General features: G+C 45.6%; 2 protein-coding genes and 1 long non-coding RNA gene across 3 annotated transcripts in view; 1 reads left to right on the top strand and 2 right to left on the bottom strand.

The window, feature by feature from the left end:
* Positions 1-5,099, bottom strand: part of LOC135916291 (uncharacterized) — a 34,673-nt gene extending 29,574 nt beyond the window's left edge. Inside the window, exon 1 of the mRNA XM_065449620.2 lies at positions 4,896-5,099. Within this exon, the coding sequence (XP_065305692.1) occupies positions 4,896-5,061 (166 nt within the window). The 5' untranslated portion in view covers positions 5,062-5,099. The remainder of the gene's footprint in view (positions 1-4,895) is intronic.
* Positions 1-23,715, bottom strand: part of LOC135916293 (ninjurin-1-like) — a 126,593-nt gene that overhangs the window by 85,862 nt on the left and 17,016 nt on the right. The window lies entirely within an intron of this gene.
* Positions 8,803-9,787, top strand: LOC135916292 (uncharacterized). The gene is made up of 2 exons (XR_010568895.2): positions 8,803-9,341; positions 9,406-9,787. It is a non-coding gene; the product is annotated as an uncharacterized lncRNA (long non-coding RNA).

Raw genomic sequence — 23,715 nt, 5'->3', positions numbered from 1 at the left:
ATTGTAATTGTTATTGCGTAATTGTAGTGTTATCTGTAATTGAAATTGAAATTTAAAGGGCCCCTCACCAGGTCTCGCCATATTGAGCTGACAAGCGCAGAGCATACATTGCATGATAACGATCGTGTCTGCAAAGTATTACATCGCTATGCGTGGTGGAAAGATATGAAATTTCAAACCGAATGCCACTTCTCCTTCTCCTGGCGGCCCCTGCGCTCCAAGGCGGAGGATGAAGTACTTGCATCTCTGCACCTACGTACTTGAGTCTACAGTGCGATGGCGTTCATTGTGACACGTGACTTCAAGAATTATTCAAGGCACCAACTGTTATTTGTGTGATCTGTTGCTTGAATTAACGAATTGAAGTTTAGAGAAAGATAAAACACACAAACGGAATGTCTGCGTGTTTTTTGCTTTATGTCACACCAAAGCAAGAGATGTACTTCCGCTTCGTCTGCTCGTACCCACGGGTCGTGCGGTCACATGTGCAGGTACCAAAACTATGCCATTTTCTACCGTGTTCCAGCACATGATCATGCTCTGCGATCTGCTTGTTCTGCCTCAATATTCGTGTAGCACTGAATTATACCACTAGTCATGTGTCCTCGTGCACAACACGCAAAATTGTGCGCTGCGCAAAACAATAACGGCTCGTGCACAACGCCGCCAGTGGAAATGCACATCGCTGAAAAAAAAAAAGCGAGGAGAAAAAAATAAGTGAAGGCAGGGCCTGTGACATACGTGTCACGCAATCCTCGAGGTCTGGCATGGGAGAACGCAGGGAAGGAATTTTGCTTGCGGAAGCAAGACGAGGCGAGTGAAGAGTCTCGCTATGCAGTGGAGCCCGGCTACTGAAATCATGGGTTCGCGGCACTGAAATATTTCTATCTCGCCTATTAATGAGCCGACATGAAAAATTTTTAAGGAAGAACGCTCCCTAGCGGACACGTAACCACTTCCAGCGTATAACTAAAATTCGCTATGGGGCCTGGTGAGGGGCGCGTTAAAGGGAAATCAAAGTGAACAAAAAGATACTTGCCATAGGTGGAGTCCGCACCCACTGTTAACCACATTATGCGTGCAGTCTTTTACCAATTAAGCTACTGTGGTGCCATCTTCCCCCTCACCTTCCTATGTGTTTGTGTACAAGATAGCACGTGGGTGTGTCAGCTGGCACCACTCACAGCCAAAGTGGTAAACTAGAACACCTTTTTAACTGCAAGTAACGCTAACTAGATGTTGCTGCTATTCATATTTCATTAAGAAAGGCTGCAGACCAACAAATCTACAAACACAATCCTCAGGATTTAAATAAAGGGAAAAGAAGTATGGTAACAAAATAAACACAACTAAATTAGAAGTTCGAGCAAGCGCATTTCTAGCACAGGCTCACAGATTAAAAGATAGAGGGCAAAAAGTTTAATGATATGAAAGGCAAGGAGGCTGGGCTGGGGTACAACACTCCTCTAGCCACCTACTCTGTGCATGGGGAAGGAGAAAGAAGGAGGAAGAAGAAAGAAGGAGGAGAATGATTGGTGACAATGATGAGAAAAGGAAGATACAAAAGACATAGCCATCGTAGAGTCCAGACCCATATTCATACTTATTCAGAAGTCAAGCAAAAATCTCTCACAAATATTTGGGTTGCTTTTCTTTCAGTGGGAAACCAACTTTGGCATCACATTCTTCATACGAGGGTAAAACTGATTTCTGCCTAAAACCTGACTTAGATGACGTAATTGTCAAGTGCTACATTTTTCTTGTGCAGCTTGTCAAGTGGCATGGATGGCTGGATAAAAGCATGAAGACTCTCCTGATGTGTAAATTCCAGTAATGGGTTTGCAAACTTATCGCCTGTGGCAGCTGGTAGCAGTTGCCAATTCACCATGCAGGATATGGCATGAAAGCCTCTGACTGCTACTCGACAGCCAAAGTGAGACCACGGTGCATGCTTTTGTTGCATGCTGAGTGTCCTGGTACCATGTAGTCACCAGAAGAGGAGGCACTTCGATGTCGTCAAAGGCTGGTGTATCGTCTGCTGCACAGTGAACTGAAAGCTGCTACAAGCTGCTGGAGTATGTTTACCTAGGTCAAGTACTCATAAGGAGCCCTGATCGTGAGAAGGAACTTAATAGAAAAAACAAATATGGGTTGGAATGCATACTGCAGGCATTACCAAATCCTGACTTAGAGCTTACCATTGTTGTTACAATGCCTCCTTTACTAGATGCCTGTCGTGTTGTCTGGTAAACTCGGTTCCGTGCCCTATCCCTTTTCTCGTCTCCACAAAAAGGCAACGAGCACCTCTCATGGCCATCGCCTGCAACTCAGATCACGTGCTGCAGACTCTAAGATTACTATGGCACCTGTCACTGTCTCGGAGGCCCGCACGAGCGCTCGCTAACAGACGCGCGTGCGTATCGGCGCTACGAACGTGCCAGCGGAAGCATTCGGCTGCCGCTTCTGTCGTCGCTGGAAGTTGAAAAGGCAATGAGTGCCGCCTCATGGAATTTATGCTGAACTAAGGGAATCGCCGCTACAATGGGAAAGTGAGCGACGCAAAGGGCATCTAGTAAAGGAGGCATTGGTTGTTGAAAAGATAAGTGCACAGTCACTGCATTCTGCCAATGCTAACATATGGGGCAGAAGCTTCGAGGTTAACAAAGAAGTTCGAGAACAAGTTAAGGACGAAAATGTTAGGCATAACTTTAAGAGACAGGAAAATAGCGGTGTGGATCAAAGAGCAAATGGGGATAGCCGATATTCTAGTCGACATTAAGAGAAAAAAATGGAGCTGGGCAGGCCATGTAATGTGTAAGGCAGATAACCGGTGGACCATTAGACTTGCAGAATGGGTGCCAAGGGAAGGACAATGCAGTAGACGATGGCAGAAATTTAGGTGGGGTGAAGGAATTACGAAATCTGTTGTTGGAATCAGCTAGCGCAATACAAGAGAAATTGGATCTCGCTGGGAGAGGCCTTAGTCCTTTACTGCACATAAAGACAGGCTGATGATGATCAGCTGCTACACGTCCATGAACTGCCTGAACTGTTCAAAGTTTTACAATCCTTAAGCAGCCCTTGTTGCTAAGCAGAGCCACAACAGCTGGTGAATTTCCCGCTGTAGAAGTTATGGGGTTACAGTAGGGTAATGCTAGGATCTTCAAATCAAGTTATTCATGACTGACATCAGTGACGTCTGCATCATTTATAGCAGTAGTAATAAATTTTACTGCTCAAAAGAGTAGGCGATATCATCGCCGTAAGCAACATTTAGAAGGGAACTATTTTATGAAGTGCAGATGGATGAAGACCGGGGGGATTAGACATTTTGGGGAAAAGCCTGTAAAGCTGTCAGTGACTATACTGAAATATGCACTCTGTGCTGCTGTTCACGAAAATGAACATGCTTTATTTACCATACGCTCTAAATAGACAGCATAGTGTTGTGTGACAAGTCTTCCCACGAAATCAAGTACAGTTTGCTTAATGTGAGGTGTGAAAGACAACCTGCTTTGACATGTTATGCAAGCATTCTACAAGATGTCATTTGATACAGATTCACCGACGTCTTACTAAGCAAAATGGCATAATGAAGTGAACGTTGGTCAACAGCTGTGAAATGGCATATGTAATAGCAACAGGCTTTATAGCATGAATACTGCAGCTCATTCATGCAGAGTCACCTCAGATGTTCCACTACAGTGGCTGTGGTGCTCTGCTGAATGTTGAGTGGTCTATTCCCAGCCACATTCCTCAGTAGAATAGTTGTGATGCCCTAGGTACACGTCATTTCACAGTGCTGTAAAAAGATTTCGGGAAGTTTTGACATCAATGCCGTTTTTCTACTATTGAAAATTTTAGAAAAGCTTCTCCAATCAAAGGAAAGTTCAACCCTGGGGTAACATATCTTGTGATGTAAAACACCGAAATCCGTTCGTAGCCTGTGTCACCCACATTGTGCATCATACACACCTGTACTGGGACAGTGGGGCTCTTCGATTGGAGGATACACAAGCGCAGGTTGGCTTGCTGTATTTGCTTGCAACTGATTTTTCGACTGTTAATGAACTCTCGTCCTTGCATGATTCTATGTTAGTTAAATTAATTAAATTCTGGCAGTTGTTTTTTCTTAACGTGCGAAATCCACGATTATGGGGCACGCCTTAGTAGAGGTCTCCATATTAATTTCGATCACCTAGGGTTCCATAACGTGCACGCAAATCTAAGTATATGCGAGCGTTCTCGCATTTCACAGCCATCGAAATGCGGAGGGGCTCGAACTCGCCACCTCAAGCTCTGCAGAGTGTGCCAGGCCACCGGGCTACTGCCAGCAGGTGTTCTATGTTTGTGTTCACTCTCCTTTTGTGTAGCAAGCACAATTAACCACCCATCTAGATCTGTGCTAGTCAGGTGATAACAGGCAGGCGGACACTTGATCAACAGGGCTGAAACAAGGAATGTCGCTAAAGCCGAAGTTTCGAAAAGGGGACTTGTTTTCATCACATCCAACAAGTTGCTTTCCTTTGATCCGTCCTTTCAACTCACTCTGCCCTACGACCAGAGGAGGAGATGAGATAAACTGGAGTGTAAGTAGAAAGAAGGCAATCGAAATGTTCAAAACACGAGGAGAGTGGGGTGTGTTGTCCTGGCGGCAATTGTTGCTCTAGCGAAGACAAGTCGAACTTTCGAAACGCTGGCTCCAGCGAGATCCTGTGTTCCATATCAATGTATTTTCAGTGCTCTCGGGTTAAGCAGTGCAGGCATTAGACGGCGGTACGCGAACAGTTCGCGTACGCAAGCTACCAACGCCTCAGCGAGACCCAAGCAGAAACTGTGGGTTCTCTTTTCACCACCGCGAAAGCCGTAGCTGGCTGGTGGGCGCTTACACTTACCAGTGATGCCGAAACGAGCGCCGATGCTGTTCCACACTTCTTGCCTGCGCTTGAAGTCCTTGTACGACGGGTGTCCACGGTAGTAGAGGCAGGGAAACTCCTTGACGGCTTCTAGTAACGACTCCGTTGTCAGCCGAAGAGGACGACTGCCCGTCACGGGCGCCATTTTTACCGTTCTGGCTTGGCGCGGCACGACTCAGAGTGGATTGCACATGGATTGCATCAAAGGTCAGATTGCATAAGTAATCCATAATACAAGGTGGTTATTACCTATTTTCGGGTGTTACAGCGCGTGCAATAAAGTTTCTAAATAAATATATAGTAGTATGAAACTATATGGCACCTACACTTCGTAAAAGCATAGCCTTCGAGATTTATTCCTCTTACTCGCATTACTCGGAGCTACGGTGCTCGAAGCCCTAGAACACGTCCTTGGAGCATGGCTTGGAGGCTCTCGGAGGCATACTCGGAGGCATAGAGTTCATAGAGTTTCATATTAGTATATTTTAGAAACTCTATGCATAGAGTTAGTAGAACAACTCTAGAGGAAAAGCTGGGCCGGAAAAGTGGGAACCTCTAGGGCGCCGCCCTGTTGCTACTGGTCAATGTGGCCAGCGCAATTACTATTGAAAGAGCTGAGAACAAGTACAGGTCACCTTATGCTTTGTCACCTAAAAACGCATACCTGATGGCTTTATGAAGGTGGTACGTTAATATTAAGTTTACAGAAAGCGATCGCTAAGTCCGTGACTTATGTAAATCACGATGTACGCATTCATGCAATAAAGGATGACGCGAATTTCGGTTTCGAATCTGTTTTTTGGATGCGTAGTAGTTTCGTTTGACATGCGATCGCGCGTCGACATCGGACGCTATGACACACTCGTGCCTTATGTGCCACCGAATCCCCGAAGTGGTCTGGCATATACCTTCACATGTAAGTAAACGAATTTATCTCCTTGTTGAGAATATCACGCGAGTAGGCAGCTCTTGTGGTCATAGAGTTTCTAAAAATACCCTAGAGGGAAATGTGGCGCTAGTGTCTACGGGGGTTATCATGAGCGTCGCCTCAACCTACATGGGAATGATGGGAAGTACAGGCTTCGGATTGACTTCGGTCTTTAGACGAGTGGCGTTTGCTTTTGGCGCAGTAAACAACGCTATACTCAAATATTATCGCGTAAAATCTAATTCTATTTCTGCAGTATGTTATATAATGCACAACACGCTACATAAACTTTGCATGACTTTGAGATGGAAGCATGGTTTACTATGGTTTGTCAGCAGGACACCAGAGTATGCATACTTGTGCGATTCTGTTCCCAATTTAACGCCAAAGAATAATTATTTATTCACTTTTGCAACAGCAAAACAACCGTGCATGTACTTATATAAAAATACTCATCAAGTAGTTCTGGAAATAAAAAATGTTGTATTGTGACAAAGCGTTGCGCCCTTGAGAGGAATGCCAAGGTCGGGAATGCTACAAGTGTCGTCTGCTACGACGCCTGCTCGCTGCAAACGCGGACTTTTCTCGCAGACGACAGGCACTTGCGAACTCTCTCGCTCTTTCGAAAGGTTGCGTCGGCTGTCACAATTGCTGAACGTCTTCAAGTACTTTTAAGCACATCTGCTGCAGTGCTAGCTAGGACGCTAGTGGCCTCCTACGAGTATGCTCCATCATATTTTATATTGGCGTACCGCTTCCGAAGCGTTACAGCGTGGCTTTGCGGGTACCCATTGTGCGACACTAGACTACAGCTAGGAAGCAGCTATCTTTCCTACCACAAGTAAGTTTGTGTTCTCAAAGTCCTAAAACACGCATTTCAATGAGCACATAATAAAGCCCTCAATAAAATTTGATTGTCAAGCCACTAGAAGTACAATTGTATATGTCTTGTATCAGTAGTGCCTTCTTTGTTCTATTCTGAAGTTTCATAAAGCACGTAACGCTACGTTCTTTCAACGTTTACGATGCCGCCGCTTTCTCGTCACGGCTTCGACGCCACACCGCGACCCAAGCATCGTCCCAGTCGCTGACCCAGCGCGCTATCGCCACTCCGAGCAACATAACAAACGCAGAGAGCTTTGCGTTGCACTGTCGAACTGCAGGTTATAGCAATTGCACTTGGAGCGAAACCGAAACTTTAAAAAAAGTACTTGTGCACTAGTTCGCCAGTCAACAGAATGTCAATCCGAAGCCTGTACTTCCCATCATTCCCATGATGGTTGAACGATCGCAGCGCCAGATTTGCCTCTAGGTATACTAATATGAAACTCTATGCTTGTGGTACATCACAATTGTTCGAGAAGCGTCACAGTAGAGCATTTTTCTGCATGCGGAGCGGTGTTTTTATTTGCAGGTTTCCCTTCAGTAGGAAATTGCTGGACAGGCGGACCAGCGCACCGGAATTGTACTGGCGAAGCCATAAGCAACTCAAAGAATCTGTTTAATTGTTGCACTTTGAACAATCATGCTTCTACAAAGGCCACAGCAGAAAAACAGCCTGATGACCGAGTATTTCTGTGCCACGCAGTAATCAAGAGGCGAGTGCCTAATGCGGACGAAATAGAGTGCATCGAGACTTAGAACGACAGAAAGCTGAGCTAGTTCCTAAGGATTCATTATGCAAAACAGAGGTGAGGCGTGCAGACAGGACACAAGAGTAGAGAAGTGGGCGGTGCGCGTGTTGTTTGCTTGTAAATACTCTACTCTTGTTTCCTGTCTGCACGCCTCACCTCCGTTTTGCATAACGAGTGCATCAAGCCACATATTAATAGCTTAGGCGTTTTATTAACTGTGCAATATTTTCAACACTTCCTTGCATGCCATTTCATGTGGCATATCTTTTCTGGTCACAAATTTGTGCAGCGAATCTATTTGCATGATCGACTCCGGGCCTGTGGGACCGTTCACTTGCACTTGATGCTGAGTCTTTTACATGTACCCATAAACTGCAGATATGCACATCAGATCCCTGCGAGCACTTTCAAAATTCAATTATTTTCGACAACAGGCACATATGCAATACTGACATAATCCGGAATACCACTAAGCAGCTGGGACACATTTTTGTTGACCGTACTCGCAGGTAAAATAAGTACATCATGTGGACAGCTCCAGCTCATTTTCCTTAAGTCAGTGTGTACAAGGGTTATGCAAAAATAATTTTTTTCTCGTGCACCGATTATTTTGCTTTATAAGCAAGAGAACCCACCACGTTAGTGTAACGTATCTTGTGCATCACACTAATATGTGCTTTCATTTACCAAGTGAGATGAGTTACTTTTATGGCTCATTCAGTCATATCACACTGCAAGCTGCATTCATCAATCTTCAATGGGATTTTGCAAATGTTTAATGAAACATGTTTCCCTTTTATGCAGATATGCAATGGCAAGCCCTTCCGTGTGTTCCAAAGGTAAAATTTAAGCTCTAAATTAAAGAAGACATTTCTAGTCAGAAACAAGCAAAAATAGTGAATGCAGAGTATCAGAAGCCCAAGGTACAGAAATTATGAGAAGTGTCGAATGATTTTAAGGAAAGAGTCGTATTTAAAAATGCAAGACCCTTTAGTGGAGGTCAAGCAAGTCAATATAGGTAGAATACCCTGCAAAATTATGCGAGTGAGGGGATGTCAAACAATGGGTCAGGAAATGCATTGTTTTTCTGCAAAACAAAAGCTGATTGCCATTACATAAGTCACTTTAGCATCATGATAAATTCAGAAATAAACCAAAAAACAAGACACGCAAAAATAAACAAAACATTTAATGATATTTCAGCAGAACTTTTTGTTGGGCTAGTTGGTGCATATTACTGAAGTACTATAGCGCCAAACAGACGACACAAGAAGAAGAGACACGGACATAAGCGCTCGTCCGTGTCTCTTCTTGTGTCGTCTGTTTGGCGCTATAGTACTTCAGCCATTTAATGATGCTCTCTCCACACTGGGATAAATAAAAACAAACACATCACATCTAATGTGGACATATCAGATGCCTTGTGAAACATAAAGGAACAATTCAGTTTCGAGCTATGGCACTTGCCGCATAGATGTGGGGGGGCCTTGCACCAATAGTGATAGTTACCACTGCATTTAGAAATTGAAAGTATTTGTGCAGACAAGGATGATTCTTTATATTTTTGGCTACCACTTCAAATGCCTCCACCAAGTGTTACAATGCTGCACGCAGCCATACTAAGGATCTCGCAACAACACCTGCAGGTAAAAAGCAGAAGCAGTCAAAGTGCTGGTGTGTTCTGGACACTATGTTTGAAAACTTTTAGGCAAGAAGAGTGCAAGAAGCAGACATAACTGCATTTATTTCCATAATTCCCCATTTAAATGGCCTTTTCTTTTTGCTTAGACAATGCCTACGCCTAGCCACAGCAGCTCCCTCATACAGACTCCGCAAACCAAGAGGCCGTGGAGGCAAATGCAGGTAAGAGGCAATAAGCAATAGCACTGGTATCGACATTCATCTAATTTCTTTTTATTTCGTTTAGGCAGCCAGCACACCTCGAACAGCCACCTTGACTGCGGGTGTGTCACCCTAGTCGCCAAGGAAACATTTGAGGGAAAGTGACAGGCAATGTGAACAGCCACTCCTCCATGTAAACAATACTCTTTCTCTCGGATGACTCCTACGCCTCACCACGCCAGCACACTTGTGCACAAAGATGCCGCAGAGGCACGTGCAGGTCAGAGGCAAGAAGCAGTGGCACTGGTGTCGACATTTACCCAATTTCTTTTTCTTACACTGAGGCAGCCAGCACACCTCGAACAGCCACCTCGACTGCGGGTGTGTTAGTTGATCCCTGTTGTACATATGCTCATAATAAACTTCAGTAAACTTGAACTTCATAATAAACTTGAAGGCAAATGGTACATTGATGCATTGTATTTTTGAACATTTATTGTACACATACAATATATGTTATACTTTGCAGTGCTACAGAGCGTATTTTGAAGCTTCCCCCTATATTTTGCACCTTTAATTACGTATGTGTTGTGTGGCCCTCAATGCAGTTCATGTTGTAGCAGCTGCTTTGTCTGTGTATCGCACATTGGCTTAAGCTCGTGATATCCACATACTTCTCTCACATATACAAAATAAAGTTCTATGTAGTCCTCAGTGTTACAACAAAAAATGAAAGTAAACACTCCGATCGTGGAATTATGTTTATCACAGTGATTCCTACGACAGTTACTGACAAGTTGACAACTTGAACTGGTCAATCGGTCCATAGCCTCCTCTATTTTTCAAAAATAAAGGAGGCTATGATCCGTCATGGCAAGGAATTGTATGTATACATAAAAAAAAGAGGGTATGTGTGTGTTTGTAGTGGGGGTATAGGATTAGGGCGGTACGAAAAAATGTACCAACACCGTCCTCTAGACCCATTCCGTTGAAGTACCGTAACAAAACGTATTGTGCATAAAGTTCATACAACCAACTCTGATATTACTACAGACGCCAGGCGACGCGAGCTACATTTGTCATGATGCATTCGCGACTGCACCGGATGCCCTCCACATTATTCTCGTTAATCGTGCTCACTGCGCCGGGGCAAAAGAAAGACCATGGGGGCAGGTGCCTTTAAAGTATCTCGACCTTGCGAGGCACGGCTGCGCGTGCCAGGGGAGCTGTCCGTGCGAACACTCCCTGGCACACACCTGCCTCGGCGGCCCCAACCTACGTACCGTTCTGCTTCGAGCTTTGATCCCCCCACTGTCCCTCGGGTGCCCTGGAGTTCCTGCGCCGCCTGCTCTACTACCATCTCAGGTGCTCTCCTGAGACTTCCGTTTGTCGGTTACATGTGCCCTACAGCTGGATCATTACTTATAATAATAAAAAACCCGATCTATCGTCACGACGATAGATCGCGAAAGCGGCTTTTGCAACATACCGCGCCCGTGCGAAGATAATTACGGAACGCCAACGAGGAATCTGACCACAGCTTCGAGCTCGTAACGTCGTCGAGTGACACTCCTGCAACAGGCGTGACCGCTGAAAACCGCATACCGCCAGAAGCTTGAACAGGATCATCCCTCGGTTGCATAACTGCCAGCTCTACGGCCAACATGGACCACACCCACACCATCCCGCAACATAGAATAAAGAACCGACTTATGAAGCCCAAACACACGGTTGCACGCACACATCACAACACTTCAAGCGAGACGCCATGCTGCTACGCTGCTACTGTTGCCGGATTAAAATTGATTACTGTCACCAAGTCTAGCAAGCGTCTCAGGAGCTGGCAACCTCGGCGCGTAGCAACATGGCGGCGCTCTTGAGGTTCCCGATTTTAATGCATGGGCCCTATGGGTAGCTTGTCCTCTAGAGTCAGTATAATAACTCTATGCTCGGAGGGTAGCGTTACAGTAATTGTTATACTGAATAATGAGCCGTCGCCGGGTAAATCTTCTATCGCATGGTAATTTTTCTGTTTATTTTGTCTGTAAAAAAAGATTGTCTTTGACACCGCACCCTAGCTTAAAATGTTTGCGTAAGTGGTGTCCAAAATATAACGTCCTTTGTCGTACTATCGGCTCCCGACCTTACTTCCGCCGCATTCAACTGTAAGATTTGCGCTTTAACTCTAGAAAGCGCCACGTCGTAGTGTGTGGGCATAGAGAAAGGTGTGGGCTTGGCAATGGGCTTGGTCATCACACCTGCACGGCCAAGAAGCCGTGTCCGAGAGGAGTTTGTTGCGTTTTGTTGCGATGGTAGGTTATTAAATTCTGATATTCGCAGGGGGATACGTATGGAAGTGAGGTGCCTTCTCGGATGACTTTAATGCCAAAGCATTACATCTTGCCGATGTATCATCCACGAGTATGTTGAGCGTACCGCACACTTCAGGAGATTCACACGGGAACGGAAACTGTTTGAGTTCAACTCTTTGCACTTTGTATGTGAAAGTAAGGAAACTGAACCTCGCCATGCTATTTAATGGTCGTATATCTTTGTGACTGCTGCACAGCAGCAGTGGCAGAGTATCACACCGTGCCGATGCATTACTTCCTAATGTAGCTGAGCAGACAGCACAATGGGATTCACGGGAACGGAAACAGTTTATAAATTCAACTGTTTGTATGTAAAAGTAAGAAAACTGAACGTCGCTAAGCACTTTAATAGCCCTACATAATTTTGACAGCTGTACAGCTACACTGGCAAAGCATTAAGCAGCGCTGACGGTACGATGCATTGAAACACATTTCGTATACTGTATGTTAAAGTGTGAAAAATGAACGTCACCGTGCAATGTTTCATAGCTCTATATAGATCCTTGCCAAAGCTGTACAGCAAAACTCGTCAGGTACGCGGTACAGCAGTTCGCAGTTAATCTGAGGCGCGTGTGTGCTTGTATATAGTTAAGGAGCGCGTGCCTAATTCCCGTTACGATCTTGTATACAGAGCGTGCTAGGTTGGTGAAGCAAGCGCGCAAATCACTACAGTTAAGTCCGAAATATCTCTCAAAGCCTGCCAATATATTTATCAGGCGTCTCTGTGTTTGTACTGTGACAGTGGACGTGACAGCGGGAGCCGCGAGTACCGCACTATATCCGGCAACAGTGGCCCCTTTACACTCTTGATATGCTTCACTGCAATACATTGCGTTTGCTTGATGGCGTAACATTGGTGCGTTACGGCGAAGCTAACAGTAGGGAACGGGCATGGTGCAGCGCTCGAGCCTTCTCAGTGACTGCGGATCGAAAACACAAACACGTTCAATAGCTTTTCATCGATCTTTACACCTCTTTATTGAGTGAAAAGGATGAAGTACGCCTGTTTCCGTGAGTAAAAGATTGATGAAAACTCTGGGCACTTGCAGTGTGTAAAAAATGGGAAACTTAATTTATGCAGAGTCCATGTTCCTATAAGAAACTGCAGTTCAGTGGTGACCCTGTGGAGCTGGATCCGGCCTTTAGGAAACACGGCTGGCTCATGAGTCACAAAGTAGCTGAAGGGAATAATCTAGAGCTGACATATAGGCCTCATTCTTAATGCTTAAATTGTGGTTAGCCATTGACAAAGGCATTTACCACGTCCTGGGCTAGTTCGCCGTGCGCAATATACACTTTGCGGTGTATATTGCGAACCCACTACCGGTGAAACCATGATTACGTGCAGCTGTACTTGGCGTCTCTGCGTGGGAAGAGTTATTAGCCACACGGCGAACTAGCCCTGGAGGTAGTTGATTGACAAAGGCATTTCGCTAAACATGAGCCATAATACGCAGCGCTTATGCGGCAAACAGGATAGCAAAAGGTGAGAACGAGATGAGACAGCACTGCTTTCACCTGTTTATTGAAATCGTGTTTATCTGTGTAACGTCAGCGCACTCACTTTGTTAAGCTAAAGTTTTCCTCTGCTCTTTCAGTCTTTTTTTGAATCTGGAAGATCTGCCTGAATGCATGCATATCAGAGTTTGTCGCCCATCAGATTTAATGGTACATTTCACTTCAGGATAACCTACACACTTCCTGCTGCAAAGTGAAAACGACAACGAAGACAGAAAAATCTTGTTTGCCGTGCACACGTGCACAGCTGCTTCGGAACGTCTTGAAAAAGGGCTGCAGTCAATGAATAAACGGGCGCAGTGTTCCCGTTCTTGTGCGAGCTATTATGATCCTGGCCATCCGGCTGGATGGCCAGGATCATAATAGCTCCACTTTCATGACCCGGTAGCAGTCATGAAAGTGGCGACGAGCAACGAACCAGCACCTTGATGACGGCGAACACTCCTGCCATCGCGTACCAAGTTTCACAGTTCGACGACGCCAAGGACAAGTGGTCGCCGTACTACATCAGAGTCGAGTCGTACTTCGAGGGTAACGACATCGTCGACGACGCTAAAAGAAGAGCGCTTCTCATCTCGGCAAATGGATCGAAGCCTATCGACGTACCGAGTGGGCGTTGTGCCCCGCGAAAGGTGAACGAGTTAACCTACGCGGAAGCGGTTACCATTCTCAAAGAATTTTGCGCACCCATGCCAAATGAGGTAGCCGCAAGCATCAAGTTCTTGACCCGCATTCAAAGGGAAGAGGAATCAGCTCAGCTGTTTATTGTGGAGCTTCGACGCCTGGCTGCTAAATGCAACTTCAGGACCATGTTGAACCGCCTGCTGCGAGACAGGATCGTGTGCGGAATTTGCAGCAGTGGCGTGCAGAAGCCACTGCTTTCTCACCCGAAACTGACGTTGCAGGAGGCAGAAAACATCGTGCTTGCAGCAGAGGCTGCACGACAGGGTGTTCAGCTTATGAAGCAGACGGAACCGAAGGAAGAGCCCGAGCTTCACAGACTAGCGGGCGATAGACGGCAGCGTTACGAACGGCCTGCAAGGGTACCGATCTGCAAAATTTTCCCAGCCAGCTGCAGCTGCGAGCGTGGCGAGCTTCCCCAAAGCGACCATGGAAGCCTTCCCCACCTGCCGCGGTGACTCGTTTTGTATGGACGACAATGTGCCACGTCAACGCCCCCTCGGCGCCGCTATGACTAAACGCGGTCGGCGGACCAAGTATTGTTAGTGGAATCGCCAACGCCTTCACGGTTCGATTGAAGCAGGGGGAATTCCTGGAAGGAGGTGCTTTGCGGTGCCTTCTCACGGGCCTTTGAAGACGCCAGACAATGGGCAGCTGCGGCGTCCACTGTGCAAGGTCAGCTCGGGGATTAAGAGGCGCCTGCTCGGGTCAGGCACCGTGTTTGCGAGAACCCACTCATCTCGGCGTGGTGAAACCTGCGCTGAAATTGTCTAACCCCTCTCCCTCAAAGGCGGGCCGGCTACGATGACTGAACACTCCGAATTGGTAGCAGGTTGAACGGCTGTTTTCCCTCACCTAGGGATCTAGGGAGGACAGAGTGTTTATAAGCAGCTGTTGTGCGGCTGCTGAGTGTGCATTCCTCTTTAAGTTTATACTCGTGTCACAAGGGCGTTTGCAAGGCCTTCCAGTCGACAGTCAGTTGACTCAAAGGCCAAGTTCGAGCTGCTACACGGGTGGTTTCGAAGGCCGCCGAGTCAATAGTCTATCGAGTCAACGGAGCACCCTACAACTCTATCGAAATCTCGATTGCCTTTGAGCAACGGAAACAGCGCGAACATTCCCTCTCGTTCACAGTGTGCTCGTACTCACGGTTAGAAAGAACAAATAAAACCAAAATGCTCTAACAATACTATGTGTGTTATTAATTATTTAAAAAGTATTTTCGCCACATGATATGTGCGAACTGCACATACTCTCGACAGCAGCGACATGCTTGTGTTCATTCCTCCATGTTGTCTAGTACACTCTCCCTCCCGGCATCAAGCTGCATAATCACACCCATATAGAATATCATAGCAGCCTTGCCATCTTGAGCCTCTGTCTCTCTGTCACCCATAGCGGCAGAGCAAGAGTGCAGTCGCAGCGCACCAGCGCACTTTGAAATTTGAAACATGTAAACACACACCAAAACTGCAGCCGCATCCAGCGGCGCAAATGTTGCCGCAGTTTCTCTACTCAACAACTTAAAAACTAGACATATACGTATGGCAGTGTATAAACAATTTTGTTTTAATATATAAACAAACAAAATAAATTATAAATTATAGTGCTTTTAAGTGGTTTTAATGTTGTTTAATTTTTCCTGGCATGAAAACGAAAATAAAGATCCGCAGTGCCACACAATTTTGCGAGAAACGCCTGAACCACTCAACGACCTTTCAAAAGTTGTTCTTTATTCTATGGTGCCGTGTAGCAGCGCGACAACACCTTTGAGTCGATATAGTTGTGGCGTGTCGAAGGCCGTCGACTGGAAGGTCTTCCAGATGTGCCCGTGTGACACAGGTATTAGACTGATGAACTGTAACGTTCTCACGTAGATACTGCAAATAAATCCCACATTCCTCGTTCTCGATGAGAAGCAGCCCTTCCCTTCAACGTCCTCAGCGTGGATAAGTTGGACGACGGCATGGGCCAGCTACCTTCTATTTCATGCCCGACTCCAAACATCACAGCAGCGACAGGTAGGAAAAACCTGCAGTCAGGTGAATCAGTCAGTCTAATGGTTGTCACCGGTGTGGAAGCCGCGAGCACGATGAGGCGACTTGTGTCTTTAAAAACGCCAAATGTTACAACTGTAGGGAAAAGGGACACCTAGCTACCGTATGTCGATATAAAGGAAAGTGACCGCAGCAGAGTTTGGCGCTGAGCAGCGGCTCAATGAAAAATGCCAAAGCCGAGCTCTCCGCACAGCTGTAAACAGTAAAGCCGCAACCAACCGCAGCCAACGGACTCGTCAGCACGGTACGATGCAATTTTTGTTGGGGCGGAGCCGACATAGTGATGGAAATTGACACCGGCTCACCCGTGTGCGTGGTGTCCTGGGACGTCTACTGCCAACATCGCACAAGCTGGCCTGCCTAGAAAAATCCAGCTTGAAGTTGTCATGCCACTTGGGTTCGTTGCCTATAGCCGGGAAGCTAACGCTCCCAGTTTCATACTTCGGCACGACTGCTACGGCGTCACTGACCGTTGTTGGCGTCTCCGGACCGAGCCTGTGCGGCCGTGATCTCACCCAGGCACTGAACAACAAAGGGGCTGCGATTTTGAGCGTGTCCAGCATTAAGGAGCAAGGGCTAAACTTGCAAGCGATCCTGTGTGAGTACGAGGACGTGTTTGGACCTGAACTGGGTCTGTTCAAGGTTCCGCCCGCTCTATACATGAAGGGGAATGCGGTTCCAAAGTTCTTCAAAGCCAGGCCACTTCCATATGAAATGCGAGAAAAGGTTTCTGACGAGCTGGACAGGCTTGCTAAATCCGAAGTACAGACCCCGGTGGCTCACTCGGATAGGGCGACGCCGATAGTTCCGGTAATGAAGAAAGACGGAACAGTTCAATTGTGTGGCGATTACAAGCTAACGGTAAACGCCAGCTGTGTGACAGAGCGGTACCCACTCCAGGTAATCAATGACCCTTTTGCTGCACTGCACAAGGGTGACATTTAAAGCACACTGGACCTTGGAGACGCCTATAATCAGGTTCGCCTGGATGAGCAGTCAAAGAAGCTGACTGTCATTGACACACATAGGGGATTATTCTGCATTAATCGTCTGCCTTTGGAGTGTCTTCTGACCCAGCTATCTTTCAGCGAATAACGGACAACGTCCTGAACGGGTTGCCGGGAGTCCAGGCGTACTTGGACAACGTTCTGGTTGCCGAGAAGGGGAATGATGGCGGAAAGAACCTCAAGGCAGTCCTCCAGCGCTTTCGAGAGTACGGCGTCAAGCTAGGGAAGGACAAATGCACCTTCAGGATGCCTGAAGTTTCGTACCTTGGCCACAAGATCAGTACGGGAGGGCTGCAACCTCTGGAGAAGAAATGGACGCTATCATGAAGGCGCCAACACCCAAGAACATGAGTGAACTGCGTTCCTACTTGGGTCATCTCACGTATTACAGCAAATTCCTTCCCAATATGGCCAGACTGCTATCCCATCTCTACGACTTGCTAACGAATGAACGTCGCTGGAATCGGGGCTCTCAACAACGGGAAGCTTTTCAGAAGTAAAAAAAAAACGCTTTATGCAATGCCAAAATGCTTACTCACTTCGATCCCTCACTACCGCTGCGCTTGGAGTGCGGTGCGTCACCGAACGGAATCAGAGCGGTACTTTCCCATCGCATTGGCAATGTTGACAAGCCTATAGGTTTTCGCTCTCGAAGACTTATCAAAGCGGAAAGGAATTATTCACAACTTGAGCGTGAAGCATTGGCCGTAGTGTTCGGGATATCAAAGTTTCGGGACTACCTACTGGGAAGAACATTCACCTTGATCACAGATCACAAGTCGCTGGTGGGTCTATTTCGCGAAGATCATCCCAAGCCCATCACGGCTGCTGCAAGAATTCAGCGTTGGTCCTTGCTGCTGGGAGCGTACCAGTACAATATAGAGTGCAAACCTGGCTCGGGCAACCTGAATGCAGACGCATTCAGTCGGCTTCGTCTAGAAACCACCGAGGACACATCAGAGGAGCTACACTAGTACGTGCACTCAATGCAGCAGCTGGATGACACGCCCTTCGCAAGTAATGAGACAGTTGACCGAGAAAGATCAAGTACTTAGAAATGTAAAGTACTACGTGCTTCATGGTTGGCCAAAGGAGCGCAAAGCACCCGATCCACCGTTGGAACCATACTTCGCACGAAATAGTGAGCTAACCGTTTACTAAGGTCTCATTTACTGGGGTCACAGAGTCGTGATTCCCGAGGCTGCTCGTGGTGACATGCTGCAACTCCTGCACGAGACGCACCGGGGAATCGACGGAGCTATCGAACAAATCAGTAGGAATTGTACTACATGCATACAAGCAAGTGCAGTGCCACCGGCGAAAATACCAGTAAGCTGGCCACTAACGCGGGAGAATCGGTCACGTGTACATTTGGATTATGCTGGTCCTGTGAATAACACCATGATCCTAGTGCCCATAAATTCACATTCGAAATGGATCGAAGCAATTACAGTGCGTCATGCCACAGCGCAATCGACAGTTACATCCTTGCGTGAAATCTTCTGCAGGCTGGATAGACCAAGAACCATTATGACAGACAACGTAACTCAGTTCATGTCAGATACTTTCACGAAGTTTCTGACGGAAAATATTATAAGGCATTTTCGTACGGTACCATATCACCCCCAATAAAAAGGACTTGCTGAACGCGACGCATGCGGACGCTGAAAGATGGCCTCAAGAAGGTTCGGTCAGGTGACTTGGCTGAGCGATTGGCTAAACTGCTCTTTAGCTACCGTAGAACGCCCCTGTATGATGGACGATCACCGTCTCAACGTCTTTTGGGTTATCAGATCCGTTCTCGGTTTGACACGTGCCTTCCACCGCCCGTAACCTTCCCTATCTCTCCACAGGCAGATCAAGGAAGCAAGCTGAAACCGGCAATTCCTATTTCGGCTCGCAACTTCGGAGAGGGAGAAAGGTGGCTGCCAGCCACAGTGAACGAAACAACAGGATCCCAAAAGATCACCGTTGAAACGGCAGAAGGTGAACTTCAGCGTCACATGGATCAAGTCCGTCCTCAATACAGTCCTGTGCCGACACAACCTTCGCAAGATCAACCAGCTGGTGTGCCGACGCAGTGTTCCAGTTCTTGTGCGAGCGTTATGCTCCTGGTCCTCCGGCCGGATGCCATTCCATCCCGGTAGCAGTCATAACACTCTCCGAACCACAGGATACTACCATAGTTCAGTGTAAGTAAGCACTGCGAATTCAACTATTTCTATGAAGCAGCTTGCTCTTACTGCTCACAAGGCTAGAAGAACAGCAAAGTGATTGAGTCGTGCAGTTGTGGAGCATTGTTTTGGCACATGCTGTACATATAAGGCCTGTGCAAACAGTTGCAAAAACGACAACCTCTTGCCTGTCATGCATAATGCATGATCGTGTGTCCATATCATATATTTTTCTCCGTGTTTTTTTTTACCTTACACCACCACACCCATGTTTTTTTTTGTTCATGTAAGAACCTGCCAATGCTGTTTCCAGTGGTTTCTCCTTTTTTTGTTGTAGTCACTGTCATGAGGCCTCTCTTGCCTAGGTTTACGTCCCATCGACTTGATAGAGCTGCCATAGACAATTTAACCACAGGGTATTGACTCTCGAGCACATCAAAATTAAGGGAATTATCATTTAGTCTTCTGCCTCTAAACAAAAAAGGCCTCTCACTCTGTGTGATAAAATTTCACTTTGGTACCAAACAACTGATCATACTTGACAAGTTGTTCCCAATGGCTAAATTTTTTGCACATCAACAGTTCACACAGTTGCCACATGCTTCAAAGAACTGCACAGAAGGTTTCATCGATTTATTTATTCATTTATTTATTTATTTACAATACATCACACACACAGAGAGAGAGAGAGAGAGGAATATAAGGAATGCAGGGATGTTAACCAGTCAAGATTCTGGTTGGCTACCCTACGCTTGGGGAAAAGAGAAGGGAGAGGGGAAGGGAATAGAGACGTGCATGGACAGTCACTGAGTCAAAGACGCTCGTGCAAACCAGACGTTCTCAGAAAGCGCAGAAGTGCCTTCACTGCCTTCTGAGCCTATGATCGCTGAAGACCGGTGCTCTAGTACTGTCTCTTGACTCAGAGCACGATCATCTAGTTTCCTCAATGTGTTGGACAAAGATTGTATTTGTGCTTGAAATTGAGGACACTGGCACAATAAGTGGACAATGTTCTCCTCACATCCGCAAACATCACATGCAGGACTATCAGCCATTCCAATTAATGCTGAGTAAGTTTTCGTGAAGGCAACTGCCAGCCACGTTCAACACAGAAGAGGCGCTTCGCGTCAGTGCAGTCCGGCCGGACGTCTGAGGAGCCTTGTATGTATGGTATTCCACTCTGTTAAGGAAAGCCTCTGTGCTAGAATGTGAAGTTTTCTCACAGCGTCGTTCCTTGAGAGAGGCATGGGGATGCAGCGGTCTTCTTTGTTTTAGGTCCGCGCTGCTTTATCGCGTCCTAATTTCCAATAATACCGCAATGACCTCGTATCCATTGAAATAAGATATCATGGCCTTGAATCGCTGAAGAAGCATTGAGTGAAGGGGCACAGAGTAATAAACAGAGTTATGTCAGCAGACAACAAATAAAAGCACTGGAGTGTTATCAGTGTACTAAAGATCTAGTCGATATATACCACAAGGGAATGTGGAATCTTTAAACAATTTAAAAATGCCTGCCCAGTTCACGAAAGAAGTTAGTCAGTGGTCGTGACGATGGCCTCGGGAAGATAATTGCAAAGAGCAATGGCGCTTGGTAGTGCAGATGAATTAAAAGCTTGAGTGCTTCCAAAAATGCATTTGATGGTCAGGTTATTATGTAGACATCGTGATGTGCACGTGGGAAGGCGAACTGGTAAGCGATGAGACGGTAGGGTATGAACGTATTTATACCGTAGACAAAAACGTGAAACAGAGCGATGGTTATCCAACGGCTGGAGGTCAAGTTCTTGCTTATGATTAGTAACACTGAAATGGCGGTCATAGTTAGATTATATAAATAGAATTTGCCTATTTTGGATCGACTCTATCTTCTTAACACGTACTCCTGATGAGGAGACCAGGCCGCTGAAGCGAATTCAAGCTGCGGGCAAACTAAAGTTATATAGGATAATTTATGTACATAAGAGAATTAGGCAAATTATGATGCAAATAGCCAAGTGTTTAGATGCCTTAGAGCAAAAGGTAGTTATGTGCTCCTTCCAGGAGAGAAAAGGAGTTATCCTAGGTTGGTGGATGAAGAAGCATGAGATAACATTATATTATTTCTAGAATAAGGTAGTCTAGATGTAGACTGCTTACGAATAAACAAAACTACCTTGCTTTTAGTTAAGGATCATCAGCCATTTATCACACCAGGAGTTCATAGCGTTAAGGTCATTTTGAAGGGTAAGATAGTCATTAGCTTTCTAATAACCTGGTAGACAATGCATTCATCGGCAAAAAGCCTTATACTAGAAGTTATGTTAGTGCTAATGTTATTAATGTTATTAATGTAAAATAAAGATAGCAAGGGGCCCAGGACACTACCCTGTGGTATACCAAATATTACGTCACAGAGGGAAGAAGGAACATTATTTGCGACTGTAACATGAAGGCAACAAGATAAAAAGTTTCTGTTCCACGACAGAGTTAAACTGTCAATTCTAAGGAGTGATAATTTTGTAATAAGACGACAATGTGCTACATGGTGAAATGCTTTAGCCTAGAAAGATAGTCAGTTTGAAGGTTATTATCCATGCTATAATGTAGATCTGTGGTTAATTCGAGTATTTGTATTTCGCATGATAAAGTTATCCGAAATCCATGCTGGTTAGTTAAAAAGAAATTGTTGGACTCAAGGTGGTTTTAAAGGCGTGATGAAGTAATGTGTTTGAGAAGTGTGCAGCAGATAAAGGTCAGCAAAATGGGACAGTAGTTTTCAGCTGCCTGTCGACTTGCATTTTTAAATATGGGAATGACCTTCGCAACCTTACAGTCGGCCGGTAACTGTCCAGATGTTAATGACTGTTTAAATAGCTGGAACAATATTTGACCTGAAATGCAAGAGGTGTTCTTCAGCATCTTAGAATTTATGTTATCAATGCCAAAGATGTAGATAGCTTAAGGTTAGAAATCAGAGAGATTATGCCTTCCAGCAAGATTTCAATCAGCTCCATAAAGCGAAAGTCCGTTTCGAGAACAGATGGATCACTGGAATGATTTTCTTGAGTGGAAACACATGAAAGGAAACCATTGAGTTCTGTTGCATACCCTTGATCAGAAAGTCGTGTTAGGTCATCGCGTTGTAAAGAAACACCGCTGCCCACGCCATTGGGAGCAGTCGTTTTCCAGAACTTTTCAGGGTTATACTTCAAGAGAAAAGGCAGGTCATGCGAGTAATATTCATTTCTTTATTTCTAGCTGTTTTTATAGCCTTACAATATGCTTTTAAATATTCTTTGTATTTTGCCTAACTGGACAGAGTTTGGAGGTGTTTTGCGCCGTCGTAGAGACGTTCCTTTTTATTCCTTAAATGTCGGAGTCTTTGGTTACTTATTTTAATTAGGCAAACATACTTGTCCACCAGAACCGAGATATTGTCTTTCGAAAGAATCCAGTTGTCATTTAGAGAGCGAGACGAAAAGAAGGACGGAAATGTCTGATTAAAAATACCTCTAACCGAGTTATTTATTTCATTAAGGTTGGCCTTGTTATTGTCATGAATGTTTTTAACTAACTCCTGAAAAATCAAGCGGGATGCTAAGTTGCTGCTGCAACATGTTATGATCACTAAAGCCATTGGTATCTGAAATTGGCCTTATGGAATCAGTATCATTATTTAATCGGAGATCGAGAATGTTGGAACCACGAGTGCGTTGGTTAATGACTTGAAACAGATAGTAATCTAAAGTTATGTTGATGAAATCTTTCGCAGCATGGTAGAGAATGACAAGAGGTGCCAGTCAACATGCGGAAAGTTAAAATCACTGAAAACATAAATATTATTGGCAGGACAGTGTTCAGCAGCCAGAGATATACTTTCCCTGCGCTGATCTGCAAACGAAGGACCAAACTCAAACTAAAAAGGTTCTACTCAAACTGAGGACGACGCAACGAGCTATGGAAAGAAGAATGATAGGTGTAACGTTAAGGGATAAGAAAAGAGCAGATTGGGTGAGGGAACAAACGCGAGTTAATGACATCTTAGTTGAAATCAAGAAAAAGAAATGGGCATGGGCAGGACATGTAATGAGGAGGGAAGATAACCGATGGTCATTAAGGGTTACGGACTGGATTCCAAGGGAAGGGAAGCGTAGCAGGGGACGGCAGAAAGTTAGGTGGGCGGATGAGATTAAGAAGTTTGCAGGGACGGCATGGCCACAATTAGTACATGACCGGGGTTGTTGGAGAAATATGGGAGAGGCCTTTGCCCTGCAGTGGGCGTAACCAGGCTGATGATGATGATGATGATGATGATGATGATGATGATGATGATGATCTGCAAACGAAGGACCAGAACCTGGCGGACGATAGCATGCCCCTAGTAATATTTGTGTGGACGGTGAAGAACATACGACCAAAACAATTTCGAATGCCGAGTTTGTGTGAACAACTGAAGATACAATATTCTTGTTAACTGCAATTAAGGTGCTGCCAACGCATTTTTCCATTCGATCGCGCCGGTACATGTTGTACTTTTGCCGTCTTCGAAAACGTATTTGTTACGTAATTCGTAATTTAGTCATGTTCTGTTAGTACAAGGATGC

This window comes from Dermacentor albipictus, chromosome 6, assembly GCF_038994185.2.
Source record: "Dermacentor albipictus isolate Rhodes 1998 colony chromosome 6, USDA_Dalb.pri_finalv2, whole genome shotgun sequence".
NCBI classification, from domain to species: domain Eukaryota; kingdom Metazoa; phylum Arthropoda; class Arachnida; order Ixodida; family Ixodidae; genus Dermacentor; species Dermacentor albipictus.
Note: the sequence above shows the minus strand (reverse complement) of the source record. Positions and strands in the feature narration are given on the sequence as shown.